This window comes from Eulemur rufifrons, chromosome 23, assembly GCF_041146395.1.
Source record: "Eulemur rufifrons isolate Redbay chromosome 23, OSU_ERuf_1, whole genome shotgun sequence".
Classification (NCBI taxonomy): Eukaryota; Metazoa; Chordata; class Mammalia; order Primates; family Lemuridae; genus Eulemur; species Eulemur rufifrons.
Window position 1 is genome coordinate 1,523,582 of NC_091005.1, and position 21,559 is coordinate 1,545,140.

The following is a 21,559-nucleotide window of genomic DNA, read 5'->3' on the forward strand; positions in this document are numbered from 1 at the left end:
GCTGCCCAGGTGAGACGTCTGTGCCTCGCTAGGTGGAGGCAATGGGAAGTCAGCAAGTCACCGCAGGAGGACATGCAGGTGGGGTTCAGGTGGACGGAGGGCAGGAAAGAGAAGGAGCAGAGGAGGGGGAAGGAGGAGCAAGAGGTGTGTTTGCCTCTGAGGGCTGTCGCAGAAATTATATTTAGATATGACGCCTAAGGCACTAAGCTCAAACACCCAAACCTCATTTGCTGTGTCCGTATCTGTAAAGCGGGTCTTCAATGCTTTTGTCTATTTCACAAGTTTGTTGTGAGGATTTTATGAAGGACTGGAAATATCATTTTGAAAGGTGGCAACCACTTTTTGAGTGCTTACGACGCACTAGGCACATTGCTGAGGGCATGCATGGACTCATCAGGGAGTGGTATCCAGTGGCTTGGTCCTCCCTGCCCATTTGTGTGCGCGTTGGGGGGAGGAGGGGTGTCCTCTTCTTAATGCGTGAACGATGCACAGCCAGATTGTCCCGTTTGCTCTCCCGCTGGCCTGGAGCCTGGGAGGGCACGGACTCGGATGTCTGTGCAGCCTGGTCTCCCCAGCCGTTCGCTGGCCCTCAGGTCGGCATGAATGAGCGGTGTACACGAGCAGACGCAGGCTGCCACGTTCTTTCCTTGCTGAGGAGCTCCAGAGATCAAGGTAAGAATCTAAGGGTGTTTCTCCAAGGGTGGCCTGGGACACGCACAGGAGTCACCCAGGGGCTGGGCTGGCCCACACACTCCATCTACTGGACACTCTGAAGAAGTGCAGGGCTGAACGACCGCACACCCAGGTATGAGCACCTGAGTGTCTGCAGTCTTAGAGGAGAGGATCTCGCTCTGGAGGAGCAAACAAGGCCAGCTTCCTGGAGGAGTCGGCCCCTGGGGACTGGAGGAGGAGGTGGGGTGTGTTTGAATCAGAAGTGGGCTCTGAGAGGCCAAGAACTGGTTCACGTCCGTAACCCGAGGGCTTGGCAAAACTCCTGTTAGAGTTTGCTCAACACACAGGAGAAAGGCCCGAGAGCCGCTCGACCCTCCCCAACGCGGGTTCCTTCGGCCTGCCAGCCATACTACATGCGCATGCGCACCCCGAGGCAATTCCACTGCGCCTCCGCCCCCTCCAGTGCGCAGGCGCGCGTCGGGTGACGTCACTCCGCGCCAGATTGCGCCGGGGAAGGCGGCGCGCAGTGGCGGCGGCGCCATGGAGCCGAGGGAGGGTGAGTGGCGCGGCGGGGCTGTGGGGCTGGCGGACGGGGCGGGAGAGTCCTAGAGGTGGGCAGGAGCCCCTGAGGTCCCCGGGGCTGGCTGGGGGCTCGGAGGGGCCTGTGCGGGGTCCGGGGTCCGGGGTCGAGCCGGCGGCAGGCTCGGACACGGATTCCCAGTAAAGACGTCGGGAAGAATAAAGGTAACGGGCAGAAGAGCCAGGAGGGCCACCTGCAGACACTGTGAGCCCCGTGAGCTCGGGGGAGACTGAGGCAGGGGCAGGAATGGAAGCCAGTTTAATCTATGCGCGGAGGGCGCTTGGCCGCTGTCGCTTCGACAAATGCTTTCGGAGGTCGTCGGTGCGAGGCTCTGCTCTGGGCGCTAAAGAGCCTTCAGAGCCCCGGCCTGAGATCACCCTCTAGTGGGGAAGAGCCTGGACAGTCGATGGCAGGATGGCCTGGCAGAGAGGGGACCCGGTACTGCTAATGCTCAGGTGTGCCACGGTCTGTTAAATCGAGGTGCCGCAACCGTGACGAACAGATCCGCTCCCACCTGCTACCTGTGCAGCCTGGAAACAGTACAGTAAACCGCAGGCGATAACGCAGCGGAGTGGTAATAGTGATTGCCACACGTGAACTCTTTGCTTGATAATCCACAATGCTGGCCGTACACTGTGTTGTCAGGAATATAAATCAGGTAGTAGATGGAGGGATTTGAAACAAGCTTCTGTACAAGTACGATAATATCCCTGGACCAGCAAAACCAAAAATTCAGTAAATATTTTAAAATATGTTCATATGAATATGCTGATTTTATGTTTCTCCTGCTTAACTGGAAACTAACATTTATGTTTCTCTACTCCAAGAAGAGCACATGGTTAATGCAAATTTTATTTGTTGGTACTGCCCCAGATGTTTAAAGTATATTTGTTGCCTAACAATGCATTTCTAAAGTTGGATAGAGAATAAAAGATTTCCCCCTAATAAAGGGAATTGTAGTTGCTAATCCAAAATAATAGCTGGCACACAGATCACTTAGTTTTAAGACAAGCTTATGTGACTTACAGCAAGAATAAACTAATCACAGTTATACCAAGGCTGAATAGACTGAGATTACAGTTTCTTTACAATTCAAGAGAATTGTGTGTCCCGGTGCGGACTCTGGAAATGCCTGGTTACGTGGCTTGGGTTGTATTTCATTCGCCTACTGCCACAGGGTTAGCAGAACTGGGTTAAACACTTGGGTTATTTAATTTACTCTGTTTTGGGACTGTAATAATTTCTCTTGTATCATTAACCCTGATTTTTTGATGTTGAGATCGTAAGGTTTTTGGATAGGCTGGTGGTATGTGTGGACTGTAGGAACCGAGACCTGTATCAGGGTAACCGTCCAGGTGTGGTCATTCTTTAGCTTAGCTGGGCCCTGCAGGCATTGTTCTCGGCAGGTCTCGTGGGCTGCTGCTTTTTCCATTAGGGAGGGGAGGGGTGCCCGCCACCGGCCTTACATTTGGGCCTTTTAGTGATAATGGGGCGCCGTGGTCTTTCTGGCTACTTCCTGCTTTTGAGGGGCGTAGTGGGGGCTATGGGCCAGAGTCAGCTGGTAAAGGGGTGACTGGAAGGGGAGAGTAGGGGTGAAAGAAGCATCTGATTTAGTGTCACTCTGGATAATTCCTGCAGGCGGTGTTGGAGAAACAGGCCGGATTTGTTGACGTAGTAACAGCATTTCTCTGAGTTGCTGGGCTGTGTACCAGTGTTAGAGATAGCGGAGGCAGTCTCCGGCAGCTGAGGCAGATATCGGTCCACGTGTCCACGTGGGCATGGAGAAGTTGCCTGAGGAGAGAAGGATAGGGGAGATAGGAGGCCAAAGGCGGGGGCTGGGCTGGAAGATGTTGGCTAATGAGAAAAGGTTGGCCGTATGTGAGTTCGAAAGGGCTACGATAGGTAGGATACCGAGGGGCTGCCCTGATCCGGGTGAGAGCTAAGGGCAAAAGGTCAAGCCATGATTGGCGGGTCTCAATAGTGAGTTTGGTGAGGTGGTCTTTGATTAATCTGTTAGGCCTTTCGACCTTTCCTGAGGACTGGGGTCTGTAGGGAACATGAAGTTTCCACTGCATATTGAGCACCTCACAGACACGGTGAACAACTTTAGAAATGAAAGCAGGGCCATTATCAGACTGAATGGAGGAAGGAAGGCCAAAGCGAGCAATAATTTCCTCGATGAGAGTGGAGGCTACAACTCCAGCAGTTTCGTTGCCAGTGGGGAAAGCTTCAACCCAACCCGTGAATGTATCTACCAGTGTTAAAAGATATTTAAAGCGTTTGTGAGGCGGCATGTGAGTGAAATGGACCTGCCAGTCTTGTCTGGGGAGGTGACCACGCATCTGGTGGGTGGACACAGGGGGTTTGAGGCCCCCTTGAGGGTTAACAGAGGCACAAATGTCACAGTCCGAGCAAACAGTTTTGATGAGAGAATATAGGGCAGGGTGTGAAAATAGAGGCTGTAAGAAGTGGGAGAGGCCCTTAGTGTCAACATGAAGTGAGGAGTGGGCCTGTGCCTTAGGGAGAGCCAGCTTGCCGTCCTTAAGAAGGACCCAACCTTGGGTGGTGGTTGATCCCCCTTGGGCGAGAAGGCTGTTGGAGGGAAGGAATGGAAAGGAAAAGAAGCCGGACTAGGGTGTTTCGGGGATGTTAGGCTGCGGGCGAGAGTATCAGCATGGTTGTTTCCCTTAGTGACAGGGGACCCGTCTGGTGTCCCTTGCGGTGTATGATAGCTAATTGGGCGGGTAACTGAAGGGCCTCGAGGAGATGGGAGGTGAGGGTGGCGTTAATAAGAGGGGAGCCCTCGGTGGAGAGAAAGCCCCACTCTCTCCATATGGCAGCATGGCAGTGAGCTGTCATAAACACATACTTGGAGTCTGTGTAAACGTTTATAATCCTGCCTTTGACTGGGTGTAAGGCTCAGGTGAGAGCAATGAGTTCTGCCTTTTGGGAGGTGGTGCCCTCCAGAAGACAGGAGGCTTCTATTACCTGAGAGGTAGAGACTGGCATAGGCCGCCCTGCGTTTGCCGCCCTCCCCTGTGACCCAGCTGTCATCAATAAACAATGTTAAGTCTGCCCCAGGGAGGGGTTGGTCTGACAGGTCGGGCCTGGGGGTAACAGAGGCCTCAATTATCTCAGCGCAGGAATGGGAGGATAGGGTGAGGTATGGAATGGGAAGTAAAGTAGTGGGGTTTAAGATTGGTGATTGAAACAAGGTAATAGTGGGATTTTTATAAATAAGAGATGGAATTTCTGTAGTCCAGACGGGGTGAGGAGTGCTAAAGAGTGGCGAGTTAAAACGTCCTATAAATGGTGGGTGGAGAACACATGTAAGTCCTGTCCCAGGGAGAGTTTAGGGGCCTCCCTGGTGAGAGCAGTGGCCGCGGCTAAGGCACGGAGACAGGGCGGCCAGCCACGGACCATGGTGTCCAGCTGTTTGGATAAGTAGGCCACTGGGGTGGAAATGGGAGAAGGTCCCAGGGGTTGGGTGAGGACGCCGAGGGCCAGGCCCTGGTGCTCATCCATGTAGAGATAAAAGGGTTTTTCGAGATGAGGGAGTCTTAGACGGGGTGCTTGTAAGAGAGAGTCACGAAGTTGTAGGAACACGCGGCAGACAGCCTGAGGGTTTAACAGCAGGCCAGCGGAGGCATCACGTGCTGCCTCATAGAGGGGTTCGGCAAGGAGAGAAAAGCTGGGGATCCAGTGTCGGAAGAAACCGACAAACCCGAGGAAGGACAGAATTTGTTCAGCAGTGGTGGGAGGCTGGAGGTCGAAAAGGCCCTGCTGGTGATTAACAGAGATGACGGGAAGTGGGGGTGAGACTTGTCCAAGGTAAGTGACAGTAGGTTTAGACAGCTGTCATTGCCATAGTAGCAGCATTCCTCCTGAAGGAAGATGCAGGGCCCTCCTTTTTCGGCTGTCAGTAGATTTAGAATTAAAACACTTCTGCGGTTTCATTAAGAGCAAACCAGGATTTCAAGAATATCTTGTGATTTTAACCAAAACTTTTCTCCTTTAATTATAGCCAACTCAACCATACACAAAATTCTTTCGTAAATTCCTTCCACGAACTCCATCACAACCTACACAGACCATCTACGACATGCTTGGGCTTTCTTTTTGTCCTACATTTCCTCTTACTCAAATAACCAGCCATTCTGTTCTAGGACAAAGAGTCACTACACAAGATCCTTCTCCACCAAATCATTCTCTCGCTGATCTTTCTTAACAAAAATACATTTCTGTGTTCATAGCCTTTCTACATCTTTTTCTCCACCTTACTAGTTACCTTCTATCTTGATTTTATTTTTCCCTCCAAATTCATGCTTTGAATCAATTTCTAAACAACCTCTGAATTAGACAAAATTACATAATTTCTTAACGTAAATTTGGGGGTCTACCAGTTCAGGCGAGAGAGGGTATGCAGGGCTTGGTAAGGCGGGAGAGGCTGTGGGCGGAGCTGAGGAATCTGGAGAGTGAGAGAGAGAGAGAGGAAGAAGGGCGGAGGCCCCAGAGGAAAAGTGGAGGGTGGTGTCCAGCTTGGTTAGTAAGTCCTTTCCCAATAGTGGAGCAGGACAGGAGGGCATGATAAGGAAGGAATGGGTGATGGGATGGTCATCTATTAGACAGGTTAGGGGACCAGTGGTGGGGGTCGAGAGGGATTGTCATCAATACCCACAACCGGCACCTGGGAAGGATAAGTAGGGCCTGAAAAAGAAGGCAGGACAGAGTAGGCAGCCCCCGTGTCAACCAGAAAGGGCACTGCCTTACCCGCTACCTTGATTGTTACCCTGGGCTCGGCGAGGGTTATCGGGGTCACCGAGTCGAGGCCTCTTCAGTCTTCAGCACCCGGACCCAAAGCTGCCATCGGCAGGTCTAGGGATGGAAGGACTGACTCTCTGGACTTCTGTCCCGAGGGGCAGTCACTTTTCCAGTGTCCCTCTTGACCACATACCGGGCAAGGCGTGGTGGGTGGACGTGGCTGTCGGCACCACTTGGCTCACTTGAAGCAGGTGCCTGGCGGAGCGCGGCTGGTCGCCTTAGATGAGGTTGATCGTTTCCAGGGTCCCGCCGGCCTCAGGGCTGCAAACAAGGCTTGGGCCTGCAGGTGTGCCTTTTGGTGGACATGGGCCTCCCTTTGGGCCTCTGCCTGTTCATCTCGGGAATTGAAGACTTTACATGCCTTGTTCACCAGGTCTTGGATAGGGGTCTGAGGGCCCTCCTCTGCCTTTTTGAGTTTCTTTCTGATGTCAGGGGAGGACTGGGTAATAAAGTGGGTTGTAAGGACAGTAGTCCCTGCGGGGAGGTAGGATCCAGGCGGGTACACTGGATAAGGGCATCTGTAAGTTGGCTGAGAAGGGCCGCGGGGTTTTCGTCTGCCCTTTGAGTGATCTCTCTAAGCTTGTCATAATTTACAGCACGGTGGGTGGCGGCCTGGAAGCCGGCGAGGACACACTGTAACGTCCCTCCGCTGTCTGTTGTCCCTGCTGGTGGGGGTGTCTGGTTGGTAGTCCCAGTGGGGCTCCTCGCAGGGAACGGCTTCAGCCCCCTCACCAGCATGGATCGGTCTGTAAGATGGATCTGGTCAGTGTGTCCCTGAGCCGCCACCTAGACGCGCTCCTTTTCATTAATGGTAAAGGTAGAGGAGAGTATGACGAAAATGTCATGCCGGGTAAGATCATATGCCTGTGTTAGGTAGCGGAACTCCTTGGTGTATGTAGGAGGATCATTAGAACAGGAGCCCAGGCGCTTTTAATCTGGGAGAGGTCGGAAAGGGAGAAGGGAACATGTGCCGGTAAGACGCCCTCGGTGCCCGCCACCTCCCATAACGGACAGGAGGGCTGGTCCGAGGGATTTGTGTGAGAGCGAGTGGGATGGCTGACGGGAGACGTTGGTGGCAAGTGGCTGGGTGGCGCGGAAGGGTGAGGGGGTGCATCCGGGTGTCGTGGAGGTTGAGTGAGGGAGAGCTGAGAGTCAGGTGGATCGGAGAAAGCAGAAAGGGCATCTGAGGAGACGCCCGGTGGAGAGTTAGAGGGAGAAGAGGTGGAGGGGGGTGGGGGACCCTGAGCAAGGAGGACCTGTGCGGGGTGGCAGGTCAGACAGAGAGAAGGACGGAAGCGCAAACAGAAAAAGGCTTGGACGTATGGGATCTCTGACCATTTGCCATTCCTGTGACAAAAATCAAGGTCTTGCCAAATATTGAAATCGAAAATCCCATTTTCAGGCCATTGGTAGCCATTGTCCAATTTAAACATTGGCCAGGCAGTATTGCAATAAAGAATGAGGTGCGTGGACTGGATGTATAAATCTAGGGCCTTCAGATTGGCCAGCAGTCACCCTAGGGGCGTCTCGTGGGGAATTTTGGAATTTTGGTTATCAATGTCACCTCAACCCGGATGGGGAAACAGCCAGAAACAGTTTCCTGGCTATGGAGACAGCAAAAGTCTGGGGGGATGTCTCCGCCCGAGACTGGTGTGCCGGCACGGAAAGGGGGGAGAGGAATTCAGCCGTCCCCGAATAGCCTCAGCGCCTGGAACGGGGGAGCCTCCGATGTGGGCCCACGGTTTAACGGACAGGGAACAGTTTCCTGGAGGGAACAGAGGCTCCCGGTGGGGGATCCAGGTTGGGATAACACGGGGTGACTCACCCAGGCCGAGGTCGTCAATCAGGGACTCGAAGGCAGTCAGCGGAGATCCCGGTCCGGAATGCGAGAGTTCGCGGAAAGGGGTGGCGCAGCCAAACGCCCCTCCTGCATTTCGGCACCAAATGTAAGGTTTTTGGATAGGCCGGTGGTATGTGTGGACTCCAGGAACCGAGACCCTTATCAGGGTAACCGTCCAGGTGTGGTCGTTCTCTAACTTAGCTGGGCCCTGCGGGCATTGTTCTCAGCAGGTCTCGTGGGCTGCTGCTTTTTCCATTAGGGAGGGGAGGGGTGCCCGCCACTGGCCTTACAGAGATCAGAGCTGGATCTGGTCTGGCGTGGTCACAAGCTCGGGTGTGGAGGGTTGAGGGTGTGCAGCGTGGTCTGAGACTGCATGCACCGTGGAATTCCTTCTCTTATTAATAAGTCACAACACTTTTGTTCCCATAGGTGTCTCCAAACAGGACATTCGAGAACAAATTTGGGACTACATGGAATCCCAAGATTTAGCTGACTTTCCCCGACCTGTCCATCACAGGATTCCCAACTTTAAGGTACTGAAGCACCTCTGGAGTACTTAAAAGGAAAACAGGATGTTCCCAAATAAACAACATTAGTAATACGGTTGCCATACTGCTTCATGGTGGATTAGAATTCTGTTCACAATTCTAATCTGAGTAGTGGTGTGAAATCAAAACCATCTGGCCGCGGCATCCTCAGTGTTCAGAGACATCCTTCATCGTGTTGCCCTTCATTCGGGCCTCTTGCCTCTCTGTGCAGGGTGGGTAGCTGTGTCTTTCGGGGGAGGGGGGGTGGTGCTAAGGCTACTGTTTTCCCTTTGATACAAAGTAAAATATCCTGGTGGGAAGCATGTTATTGTTGTGACACCTTTTCCCAAAGTTGGCCTCCCTGAGAACACTGTGGAGTGAATGCGCTCTGGGAGGGAAGCCCAGCCACTCGTGCCTTCAGAAAGAAAGGAATGGCTTGCCAGTCTCCGGGCACGCCGGGCCTCAGTTTCCCAGCTGCTCAAAATACGAGACGATCAAAGATGCCTGTTTTGATAGTGTTGAGAGAAAAAGAGTTTGCTTGAAAGATACAACAGTTCATAATCTTCAGCACGCATATTTTCCAAGAGACAAAGAAAAAGCACTTTTCAAAAATGCCCCATCAGGCTGGCAGGACTCGGCCATTTGCTGCCCAACACCCTGGTTTGACTGGGCTTTCCGTCCCACACCTGCTGTTCCACAGCTAGCTCCAGCCCTTCTCTGGGCCTCAGCTGAGCTGGTCCCAAGATTGTCCTGTCCCTAAGTCTCCTTTGGTTTGGTTTTGTGGTTATTGTGTTTTGTTTAAGTGCTTATTACCCAGCGAGAGATACGGGAAGGACAGGGGAAAAGATGAAGGATGCACAGAATCGTGGAGAAATCTTTAAAAGTGAACCAGTGGGGTTTCGTTTCCGTTAAAAACTAAATTGGGGCTCGTCTCCTTTTCCCAAATCCCTTTCTGCCCTGACAACTTCCTCAGATGTTTCTTTGGATGGCTGTCAGGTGCTGTCTTAGAATTAGAGCCCCTTCCTGTCTGGGTGAGACTCGGGCCAGGCTGCTCAGGCTGAGTGGACCCACGCATGTGTGGTCCTCGGTAACACGCCATTGCATTTGAAACAGGGCGCCTCTCGTGCCGCCGAGCACCTCCCGCGCCTGCAGGCCTTCCAAACGGCCAGAACCATTAAAGTCAATCCCGATGCTCCCCAGAAAAACGCTCGCTTCTTCGTCCTTGAAGTAAGTGCAACTCTGTCTGTTTGCCTGCCTAGGGGTCTTATCGGGCTTGCCAAAACATCAGAGACCTAGAAGTTTTTGCCAGAGCACAGGAAGTTAAAGTGGACCCTGACAAACCTCTGGAAGGCGTTCGGTTGCTGGCACTGCAGGTACTCCCACTTCCCTGAGCCGCGGCCTGGCCACCAAGGGGGACACGTTCTCCAGGGGGCTGGTGAATGTGTGCAGTCCTTGGTGGAGAAATCAGTGCTTCCGCCTCCCTCCAGTGCAGAATGTGCCCGTGGTCTTTTTCCCAAGCACAGTCCGGGAATCTGTCAGTTGTTCGGCATGCAATCAGTTAGAAGTCCCGCATGTGTCTAAGCTAGAGATAAAGGATGTTCTAAGCAATGTTATTCAGGCACCTGCACAGAGAGAGGAACCAGGCAGAACCTGTGGTGTCTCAGAGTTGAGGAGTCGGAGCTAAATTAGAGGACATACCATGTTGCCATTGGAAACAAGCATGCTTAAGAGTTTACTGTACTCAGAATCCTTTGCTTTTTTTTGTTGTTGTTGAGACAGAGTCTCACTTTGTTGCCCAGGCTAGAGTGAGTGCTGTGGCGTCAGCTTAGCTCACAGCAACCTCAGACTCCTCGGCTTAAGGGATCCTCCTGCCTCAGCCTCCCGAGTAGCTGGGACTACAGGCACGCGCCACTATGCCTGGCTAATTTTTTCTTTATAGGTTTTTAGTTGTCCATATAATTTTTTTCTATTTTTAGTAGAGACGGGGTCTCGCTCTTGCTCAGGCTGGTCTCGAACTCCTGACCTCGAGCGATCCACCTGCCTTGGCCTCCCAGCGTCCTAGGATTACAGGCGTGAGCCACCGCGCCCGGCCAGAATCCTTTGCTTCTTAATGACAAATGGTCACTTGTTACTATGTCATGCTGTAATACTAGAAAGACCATGATAACGAGCTGGAAATGTTTTTCTCAAAACCGTTAAACTTTTTAAATCCAGACATACTTTTATAACAATTTTTAATTTCCTTACTTCCCAAACAAATAAAAAATCATTGCATTGAGCCATTCTCAATTCAGAAGAGAAAGATTACAACTTTTTTTTTTTTTTTTTTTTTTGAGACAGAGTCTCACTCTGTTGCCCAGGCTAGAGTGAGTGCCGTGGCGTCAGCCTAGCTCACAGCAACCTCAAACTCCTGGGCTCAAGCAATCCTCCTGCCTCAGCCTCCCGAGTAGCTGGGACTACAGGCATGTGCCACCATGCCTGGCTAATTTTTTTTCTATATATATATTTAGCTGTCTATAATTTCTTTCTATTTTTAGTAGAGATGGGGTCTCGCTCTTGCTCAGGCTGGTCTCGAACTCCTGAGCTCAAACGATCCGCCCACCTCGGCCTCCCAGAGTGCTAGGATTACAGGTGTGAGCCACCGTGCCTGGCCAGATTACAACATATTTAATTAGTTTTGCTACATTTGCAATATAAGTCTTTGAAATGTGATAAATCATAAGTAAGAAATCTGACAAATGTGTCCCCCAAATATATAAATTAGAACACTGTTTCTCAAATACATAGGCCCCTTCTCAAGGAAAAAAAAACCTTCCCCAGGGTTGATTTAAATGAATTTATTATAATCTGATTTAATCCGTATAAACATAAAACTTGATATACATTTTAATACTTAGAGCTTTTATGCAACTATAAAACCAAAATAGGCTGGGCCCGGTAGCTCTTACCTGTAATCTCAACACTTTAGGAGGCCAAAGTGGGAGGATTGCTTAAGCCCAGGGGTTTGAGATCAACCTGGGCAACATAGTGAGACGCTGTCTCTACAAAATATTTTTTAAAAATTAGCTAGGCATGGTGGTGTGCACCTGTAGTCTCAGCTACTCAGGAGGCTGAGGCGGGAGGATTGCTTGATCCCAGAAGTTGAAGGCAGTAGTGATCACACCACTGCACTCTAGCCTGGGCAACAGAGCAAGACCTCATCTCAAAAAAAAAAAAAAAATCGGCATATAAATTAAATATAAACAAAGCTATAAAAGCAGTAACATTCAAATGACCCCATTAATTCATTGTAACGGTTGGTGGTGTTTTCCTAAAACAAATTGCTGCTGCTAATGTGACCCTGGTCCTGAATGTCACAGCACAAGATCTCTGGGATTCTGCCTCGTGCTGACACGGGCTGTGTGGTGACGCAGTTCTCCACTGCTGGTGTCAGGTCAAGCTCCTGAGACGCCTTGATCAGACGGGGCACCGGCCACACTGCGTGGTAAAGTGAATACCAGAAAGTGTTTTTACAGGGACGAAAGAGCACTGCAGGGAGCTTGCTCTGGCTCTCTAATCAGCTCGTACAAGAGATCATTTTGTCTGCTGCTGTTCAGCCCCAAGAGAGGCTTCCACGCAGGCTTTGGCAGAAGGGCGGCTTCTCGTAAGCCTTAGGTTTCTAGTCGGTGAGTCACTCCAGTGAACTGGAAGTTACAGTCGTCATAGCAGCAGTGAAGGAAAGTGGTCGACAGTGGCTGCGTGTGAGACAGGCCTGTCTGGACGTTTTCCCTGTGCTATTTAATTCTCAGTAGTCCTGTAGGAGCCGTCTCTGTTCCCACGTGACAGTTGAAACCAGACACACACAGGTGGAGTATCAATTCACATCAGTCGTGGCAAAGGCAGAATTCTGGCCCCAGAGCCAGTCTTCACGTGTGTGAGGTTTACCTGTCAGCCCCTCAGAGCTCAAAATCAAAAGCCGTCTCGGTACGGAGACAAGAGTTAGCCAAAGCGGCCGGGGAGAGGAGTGCGGCCGGTGACACGGCGGGTGTCTGAGCTCCTCCCGTCTGCATCCCTTCGCTCATCCGGGTTAGGTAAACAACCAAGCCATTGAGAGTCTGCTTCGTCCTCTGTGCTGGGCATGGGGACGTAGTGATGGGAAACACCAGCACATTTGGTCCCTGTGCTCTGGCACTTACAGGCTTCTGGGTGTTTTTTGGAAACTTCAGTGGGTTTAAGAATCCCTGGGAAGCAGGTAACAACCCTCGTTCCGCAGCCCAAACTGGGCTGCATTATTGATTTTTGCCTATAATAATTTGGAATGGCAAGCAAAGTAGAATTAGCAAGTTTAATAAACACCCGCCTCTTTGTAGTAAGCAATGCAAAGTAGTAATTTAAAGTGAAATTGACCCCCACGTATTACGTAATTAGCAATTTGCAAACAAGTGATTTCCTTGGCACACTACTACCTGCACCAAAAAAATGCAGGTAGCAGTAACTTGCTTCCCTTCCTGAAATGGTAAAAACATGTAAGAAAGTCCCATGTAAAATTTAATTTTGTAATTTATTGATTGTCTTTTCTTTAGAGTAAAAAAACATTGTTGGTTCCAACACCACGACTGAGAACGGGGTTGTTTAATAAGATCACACCACCCCCCGGGGCAACTAAAGACATCTTGAGAAAATGCGCCACCTCTCAGGTAAGCACTGTTCACCAAGGAAAGAACCATTCTCTGCTGAGACTTCTGATGAGTTGGAATAACGTAAAATAGCATCATGAAATTGATTGTCAACAGAGCCAAATGAACAGAGATGTCATGAAATTATTTAGCAGTTTTGTCACTAAGGGAGCCAAGTAAAAAAACTCATTTCTGTAACTCAGTTTCTATTTTGCACCAAGTTAGGAAATTATAAATTCCTTTTTGTAAGAAGAGGTGAAGCAAGTTGTCTGGTACTCTGGCTCCCTCGAGTGTCAACCTGGGGTACCCTTGCCTACCGCGTAGCCTTTTCTGACTCCCCGCCTGTGTCCGCCACACGGCCCAGAGCAGCCGGGCAGACGGGATGGAATTTCAGAAATGTGTTCACTTGGACGTTGCCTCCCCAGTTCTAAATTAATAATTGCTGACAATCGGATATGTAAGATTTTCTTGAATGCCTCACAATCTAGTAAAATCAAAGTGTGTAAATATATTTGGGTGCATTGTAATAAAATTTGTCTTGTATTTTACAGCTAAAGAAATAATTTGGTGACTTTTTTTAAGAATCCTAAAGTAAACTCTAGGTCACTTGATTTCTAATCTACTGAGAATAAAAAATCAGACAATTTAAGATATTCCTCTTTAAGGGATTTGCCACTTAAGCCTCATGTATAAAAGTTGAATGTTTTATTTTTTATTTATTGGTACCTTGTGTTATTCCAAAAACCTGAACTTGTTGTGGCTTATAAAAATACGTATGATAAAGTAAAAAAATAAAATATACGTAGATAAAGGAGCAAAGGAAAAATAAAGGTAGAAAAATAAGAAGAAGCCATGGTTATGGTCAGAGTTCAGGAGTGCAAACCACGTGCTCCCTGTGGCTGGCGGGTGCCTGCCCCCAGCCCGCTGCCCCCAGGCCGCTGCCCCCAGGCCGCTGTGGGGTTAGGGAAACACAGGCTCTCCCATGGGGCAGGGCCGGGGGCCAACCCCTGCACTGTGACTGCTGGGTGACCCCAGAATAACCACATACGCTGACCCTGTAAGGGGCTCGTCCTGTCTGTGTGCTGGCGGCAGACAGGGCCTCAGGCCACGTGGAATGATCAGCTGCTGTTGGACATGGGACTAAGTGACTTTTCCCCTACATTCACTTGTAAACGGTGTTATAAGAATCATAGAATCACGAACATCCTCAGCTTCCCTGTTCTGTAAATGCAGCCTCCAGTAGGTAGAATAAGTGGGTACGCTGTGGGTACGTTCTGGTGGACTAGGTAAGGTTTTAGAAGTGTTCTGTACGTAACCATGATGGCCTTCAGTGTTTTATATTGAATAAATGACCATGTCCTGTGTGCTAAACGCGCAGGGGGTGAGGAGCTACAGCACACCCGTAGGCCTGGATTCCAGAGTCCTCGTGGATTTAGTCGTGGTGGGATCCGTCGCTGTTTCTGAAAAAGGTGAGATCACAAAACAGGAGCCCCTCGATGTGGCAGCTGCTCCTGCAGCTCACTGCTCCCTGGTCTCTGTCTTTTGGAAGTTGGTGGGGATTTCTGCTTTCTGGACTCGTGCCTCCCCCGCCTGGACCCAACTCAACACCTTTGCAGTATTTTTACTTTTCTTTGCAGGAAAAATAATGTGAGATAACTCTTCAGGCAGTGACAGATTTTCCCTCTGTTTTTAAGTTAACTGGAGCTGACTTTATTTGCAGTGTGTCAGTAAATAGCTGGTCTTGGAGGGACTCCAGCATGGGGGAAAGTGTCAGGTTCTGTGCTGTGCTGTATGATGCAGCGGCAGCCCCTGCACGACACGGTGTGGCCCTCAGACCTCCTCGGCCTGGTGCTTTGCCTGCAGCAGGTGATGCAGACTGCTCTCAGGCCACATGGCCAGGGGGCCCTTGCAGAGAAGGCCGGGTCCCCACGCCACCCCCTCTTGTCTCCACCTGCAGCCTGTGCTCTTTTCCCAGCCGTCACTCTGAGTGGGATGTTGTCATTCTTTATTCTTTGCTCTTAGTGTGTTCCCAGTGCCAGGTGCCTTAGCTGTGCCTTCAGGGTTGGTACCCACGAGCCCACGTTCCCTGTGTGCCACCGTGCGTGGGCGGGGCACACGCGGGAGCTGGGCTGTGCTCGGTGCTGGAGACGAGTCAGGACCGGCAGGAGTGGGGGTCAGGGGAGAGACCCAGGGGCCCCGCCAGCCTGGAGCAGGGGGTCGCTTCAGAAGTGGCCTCGGGGCTGGGTCTCGCACACAGGGCATTGTCAAGGCAGATGGCCTGAAGGGCTCGCGGGCAGAAGGGACAGTGAGTCCACGTAGCCTGGCCCTCAGGTAGGTTGGGGCTGGCTCTTCAGAGGCCTTGAGGCCAGGCGATGGGACTCGGGCTGGTCTTTTCGCTGTGGGTTATTTACCAAGGTCTCCTCTTGAAAAGGATAGTTGGGAGTTTTCCTTTTTAGTTCAGGAAGGTATAAAGAAGAAAACTGTTTTTCAGTGTCATCATTGGTTTTTACGTGTCATCGTTTGTCCCCGTGCCAGTAGTAAAGTAGCCACTGACTGTGTGCCTGTGTGGGCAGTTGAGTCTCACGGAAAGGTCCCCCCTCGCCTTCTCCCAGTGCCTTTCCCCAGGTGCCCGCTGTGAGGGTCCCTAGTGTGGACTCACGTAGGCACCAGCACGCGTGTGAGACACTGTGTCGTCTGTGCTGTGGGTGTAGATTTTGTACTCACCCTTCACCTACTCACGGAAGGGACAAGGGCACGCACGGAGCTGGGTGCCTTTTTGGTAACGGTGTCAAAGGTTTTCGCCTGCTAGTGCAGACGGGCCGACTGCTCCCCTCACGTGTTCCTCGTGTGGACGTGCCGTGATGATTCAACCCGGCCCGGCCTGGTGGGCGCATAAACTGCTAGTTATTCAAGAGTTTGGTTTGGTCTTTGCCCTCACGGATGGCGCTAGAGTGAGGCATGTTCTGTCGGATGGCCCAGGCGTAGCTTTGAGCTGTCCCCGGGAAGATTCCAGGAGGGGATTGCCACACCGAAGGGTGGACTTCAGACCTTGATGGAGGTCGCCAGACTGCCCGCCAGAGAGGCTGCTCCCTTGCGGTCCCCAACAGCGTATGCCCGGCCTCTGTCCCTGCTCCCTGTCCACGGCTGGAGTTACCACACTTCTTACGTTCTAGCGCCTTACAGTGAGCCGTGGTGCCCTGTTTGCTGGTTGGTTTGCAGCAGGAGTGAAGTGGGGCATCTCTCCCGTGTTCACTGCCCAGCTGCCTGTCATTTCCCGTGAACTGTTCACATCTTTTGCTGTTTTTCTGTTGAATTGCCGTCTGTCCTTTCTTTGCATGCAGTTGAAGGTTCTTAATTGTCAAAGTCGCACGGTCAGATCTGCACCGTAGAAAGACGAGTCAGCAGTGGCCAGGGTGCTCCTGGCAGTGGTGCTGACACGGCGCAGAAGCCAGCGTCTGTCTGAGCGCCTCGAGCGTCCTGCCGAGCAGTCTCAGTTCCTGCTGGGAGCGGGAAGGCTCTGCGCTCCTGTCTGGCTGCACCGTGGGCTGGCCTGGGGCTGCCAAACCCAGGCTTGCTCTTAGCTTCCCTTCAGGTTCAGGGAATCCTTTGGTTTTGGTTCCGTTTATGAATTTACAAATGGCATCAGTACTGCCCACACTGTCCCTCCCTCCGGCACTGTGGGAATAAACTGGGGGACTAGTCAGTGCTTTTTAAGTGACAGGGCTGTGTCTTCATGTATATCCCTGACTTAAGAGTTTTTGTTTTCCCTCTAAGGTCAATAGATTAAAAAGATTTTGCTTTTAGTAAGAATTTGTTCTTAGTCTTTTTAAAAACTGCTCTTTCATTACTGTTAAATGTGAGTCTTGCTAACAGCTTGCATAAATGCGACTTCAGCTTCTCTTTGTGACATGTTTAAAGGGTTCAGTGTTCACGTCATTGTGTTTTAAGTTCTGTACATGTTCATGCTGTTGGTCCTGACGCCTGACAGTGCATTTGTGGGCGACTGCTTGTGGGGCTCCTCTGGACATCTCTGTGGACAAGCCAGGGATATTGGGCTCGAGTTTCTCCTTCCACTGTGACCTCATGGAAAGTGCGTTCCACGGTGATGGCCCAGACCCACAGAGATCCTGACTCTGACCGTTGTCTCTCAGGCTGGAGAATCGGGAAAGGAGAAGGGTATGCTGATCTCGAATACGCCATGATGGTGTCCATGGGAGCCGTCAGCGAGGAGACACCAGTGGTCACCATCGTCCATGACTGCCAGGTGCTTGCTGTGGACGGGCTGAGCAGGGCCCCTGCCAGGCTCCTCCAAGAGCCCGGGGGTGTGGGGAGAGACTCGGATCATCTGCCTTGGCACTGTGCTGGGTTGCGAGTGTGCCGTGAGTCATGTTGATGGGCCAGGGCGGGACCTGCTAGTGGCTCAGCAGCTGAGCCTCAGCCCCAGCGTGGATTTGGGAGTGCTTCTCTCACCAGCCTCGTGTGTCCTGCTGAGCAGAGCAGAGCAGTGCACGCGACTGGAGCCCTGTCCCAGCAGCCCCTTTCCCCCCTTGTGTTGGACCAGGTCGTGGACATCCCAGAAGCACTCCTTGAGGGTCACGACATCACGGTCGACTACGTCCTCACTCCAACCAGAGTCATCGCCACGGGCTGTGAGCGCCCGAAGCCAACAGGGATCACCTGGTCCAAGGTGGGTCATCGCCTCGGCCACCTCTGGCCTATAGCTTAGAGGCTCCTCCCCTTTTCTAGTGTTTTCTGTCTGCCACGGCAGCTGCTCGGTCCCAGTGTGGCTGCACTTTGGAGTCGCCTGTGGAGCTTTTGAGCATTTTTCTACTAAATCACGATCTTGAGGCCCAGCCCCAGGAACCTCCTTATAAACCTCTGGGATCCCGGTGAGCTGCTGGCTCAAGCTCTCCTTCACAGATGACAGGAGGGGCCACACTGGCGAGGAGGCTGCCGCCGCACAGCTCCCGTTGCCGGCTGCCTTTCATGTTTACGAGTTTTACGTCCCCCCCTTATGATCTGTGTGGCCGTCTCTCCTCAGTCTTCCTTTTAAAAATCCAGATTTTCTTACTGCACATTTGCATCTCCAGGCAGAGCTGAATTGTGTAGAAGGCAGCGGCATGAGCCTTCTAAGTTTGTGCCTGTGCGATTTTTACCTCCAAATTAGTCTGCAACAGGAGCCTGACCCCACAGGCCAACCTGTAGGTTACACAATGGTGTCTCGGCTGGCAACAGCCAGAATGTAGTAGCTTAAAATAAGGAGGAAAAGTCAACAATTTAAGCGCAGGCAGCCTTTTAAAAAATTTTAACAGCATGAGAAAATGCTCATGGTATAAAGTAGGAAAAGCACAACATAAAATTACATAAGCTTGATATGCAATTTGGGATTCTCATTGTGTCGAAGGGCAGAGAAAAGACTGGAGGGAAATATATCAGTGTGTTAGCAGTTATCTCTAGAAGGTGGGACTTTAGATTTATTTTCTACTCCCCCCAATTTTCTACCAAAGCATGTATTACTTTTGTAATCCACAGTATTGAGTGGATAAACAGTAAATGTGATAAACACTTTCCACGGTAGATGTTCTGCCTGGTGTGTCTGAATCTGGTCACACAGCACTCCATACATGCTCTGGAGAGGCAGAGGTGAGAATTTAGAGACCAAAATGCTGTGCGTTTCCATTCTAAGGACGCCCCTGCACAGGCTGGGGCCATTGCTGTGGTTTCCAGTGAGTTCATAATGTATGGTTAAAACATTTTCATTATTCTTCAGGTGATCCTAGTTTGTGTGTGTGCTGCTCACGATAAAGCAGCTCCCTTGGCGTGCACAGAGGATACATTTTTCTTTCACGCGTTTTAAAACTGGATTCTGCTGCAGAGGCCTGAGTGTGGAGTCTGGGAACACTTGCCTGTGCCCCAGGGAGCCGCGAGCTGCCACTGCAGACTCAGGTGGGAGTTACGGTAACTCGAGGACGGGAGCCTGGGCTGCAGCAGCTCCCGGGTGGGCCCTGCCAGGAGCGCGGTGTCCACCAGGCGGTGCCCCCACCCGAGAGATGCCCCGGCCTGCGGCTCCTGCTGTTGTGCTCAGAGTCGAGGGGCTCTTGGTTCTGGAAGGTGAACGCACAGCCATACTCACCGTCTTTACGGTTTCAAACTTCATCATCTAGTAGCTTAAGAAATCCTTGAAAATCGAGGTATGACCAGTTTACACCTGTTTTTCAGTATTCCAAAATTACACGAAAATCTGAACTCTTAGTGAAGGCAGAATGGGGGTTCTGCCTTTGTAAAGGTGTGGGGAGGAGTTCTGTTGGTTGGACTTGGATCATCTTTGGAACTCGCTGGAACCCAGAGCTTCTATAATATGGTCCCAGTCTGTGAGTTTGGTAGCCTTGTGGCAAATCAGTTCAAAAGAACAGCAGAGGGCCCAGGGAGTAAAACCTCCTTTTGATTAGAAGAGCAGTTGCACCTTGATATGTGCATGGCATGGATGTGGTTGGCTTTTCCTTGGTGTCTCAGCACTGGGAAGAGTTAGAAGGAGCAAGTCTTTCTTTGTAGAGTCTTTCTGTGGTGACCACGAGTCCATTTACCATCACAAGACCAGAACAGGTGCCCGTCACCTGCCAAGGCTCTGACGCCGCAGTGCCCGGGAGTGCGGCAGTGTCCAGTTACAGGACTCTGGCCCCAAAGCGAAGGCCTTGCCTGAAGTGGAGATCATTTTCTCCTTAGCACTGAGAGAGAGAACCGGGGGTTAAGTTAGAGAGGATTAGGAGCCTTTAGGTTTTCGAGAGGGCACTTGACTGTTCTTGGAGGTTTGTGTTTCTTTAAATATCACTCTCATTTCCTGATTCTTAGCCTGGGGCCCGTGCACCTCTTGTAATTTGGAGATCCATGAAAAGTTTTTCGCAACCCTGGGAAATTGTGCACAGAGTTGTGGGTGAGTCATTTTTGGAAGGATCCCCAGCTCCTCACAAAGGTCCCTGTCGCCCTGCCAAGGATAAGAACCATTGCTCTAAGTCATGTATTATTCTGAATGCAATGAGTACATCGATACTGGTTGAACTATTTAGTTTTGTAGAACGTTTAATTGTTGTGTGCTACTCTGTATTCAGACCTATCTTCTTCTCTGGGAAAGAGGCCTTGCCTAGGAGTCCCAGCTTCGGTTTCTCCTCCCTGGGCCTCTAGGAAGTGGAGGCCCATCCTGCAGCTGCCGTGGCCCATGGGGCAGATGATGCAGAGGGCTCACTGAAGCTGGGGTGGGGGCTCAGGGCTACAGGTTGGCGACATCTTCTGTTTAAGACAGTGGGTTCCCCTCTCTTCCGAGGGCCAGGTGGGACTGCTGGGCATCCCTGTTTGTGCAGCGTGGTGGATGGTCGAGATTTGTATGAGTGTGGGCAGCAGATGCCCCTCGCGTGACTTTGTCCCCTTGGACATCCTGGGAATAGCTGGAACTGCTTTGCTTTTCAGATCAGCTGTGAGATGATGGAGAAGATCCCAATACTGAGGAGGCTCCGCGAGCGAGAGAGGCAGGCTGGGAAGGATGTCACCCTTCAGGATGAGCCCCGGCACCCCAGCAGCTACCAGAAAGCTCCTCCAAGCACTGTCACAAGACCCCAGCACATGCCTGGGCTGGAGGATGATTCCGTGGGAGCAGCCCCTGGTTCCCTGCAGGGAGAAGGTGCCCCAGGTGCCTCAGATATCTACGTTGGGAACCTCCCCCAGGATGCTACCGTGAGTGGCCTGAAGAGGGCGCTCCGCGAACTTGGCGCAGCCCCTCTGCGGCTCACCTGGCAGGGGCCGCGGCGCGGGGCCTTCCTCCATTACGCGGACCCAGCCTCCACTCAGCGGGCCCTCTCCTGCCTGCAGGGCCTGCGCCTGGGCACCGACACCTTGAGGGTGGCACTGGCCAGGCAGCAAAGGGACAAGTGACCTGGTGGATGGCTGGGGGTGCACAGACATCACCCTCATGTGATGTGGGACAGCCTGTTGCTCTGGTTCCTGTGGAGCGCAGAGCTTGCGTGGCGGGACTGCTGCTGTGTGAGCTGCTCAGTCTCAGTTCTTCCCAGGAAGTCACGGCACAGTCGCCTGTGAGCAGGGGCAGCTGGCCATAGTGTGTGCGGTAAACTCAGGTTCTGGTTTGTCCCGGTCCGTGAGCCTGTTTGTTTCTCTGGAGGGACAGAGAGTCCAGAGGGCTCGAGGGGCTGAGTGAGCAGGTGGCGCTAGACGGGTGATGGGAATGTTCTGGTCTGAGACATGAGAAATGACCAAAGACCAAATTGAGCCAAATCAGGAGTCTTGATTAGCCTTTGGCAGTGGCACAGAGAGCAGCTGCTGGCCAGCTAATAAAGACTCCTGACTTGGCTCAATTTGGTCTTTAGGTGGTCATTTCTCCTCATGTCTCAGACCGTAACACTTGGAGGCCCCAGCGAGATCTCTGGGCTGTACCTGAAATGAAGCCTTTTTCAGGGGG

The 21,559-nt window shown here is 51.6% G+C and overlaps 1 protein-coding gene across 2 annotated transcripts; it reads left to right on the forward strand.

The window, feature by feature from the left end:
* The first annotated feature begins 1,206 nt into the window (after window positions 1-1,206).
* Window positions 1,207-21,041, forward strand: MTHFSD (methenyltetrahydrofolate synthetase domain containing). 2 transcript variants are annotated; one of them, XM_069456300.1, is made up of 8 exons: window positions 1,207-1,228; window positions 8,343-8,446; window positions 9,554-9,667; window positions 13,003-13,116; window positions 14,474-14,564; window positions 17,247-17,359; window positions 17,657-17,782; window positions 20,557-21,041. In XM_069456300.1, the coding sequence occupies exons 1-8, from the start codon at window positions 1,213-1,215 to the stop codon at window positions 21,016-21,018; spliced, it is 1,140 nt and encodes a 379-aa protein (XP_069312401.1). In that variant the 5' UTR covers window positions 1,207-1,212; the 3' UTR covers window positions 21,019-21,041. The 2 variants fall into 2 exon arrangements, with proteins under 2 accessions (XP_069312401.1, XP_069312400.1); XM_069456299.1 differs by lacking the exon at window positions 9,554-9,667 and adding an exon at window positions 9,700-9,813.
* Window positions 21,042-21,559: the final 518 nt, after the last annotated feature.

Excerpts from the sequence above, each read along its gene's own strand:
- MTHFSD (XM_069456300.1), top strand. Across the intron at positions 8,447-9,553 it reads ACAGGATTCCCAACTTTAAG|GGCGCCTCTCGTGCCGCCGA; the intron begins GTACTGAAGCAC and ends CATTTGAAACAG. Across the intron at positions 14,565-17,246 it reads CGTCGCTGTTTCTGAAAAAG|GCTGGAGAATCGGGAAAGGA; the intron begins GTGAGATCACAA and ends GTTGTCTCTCAG.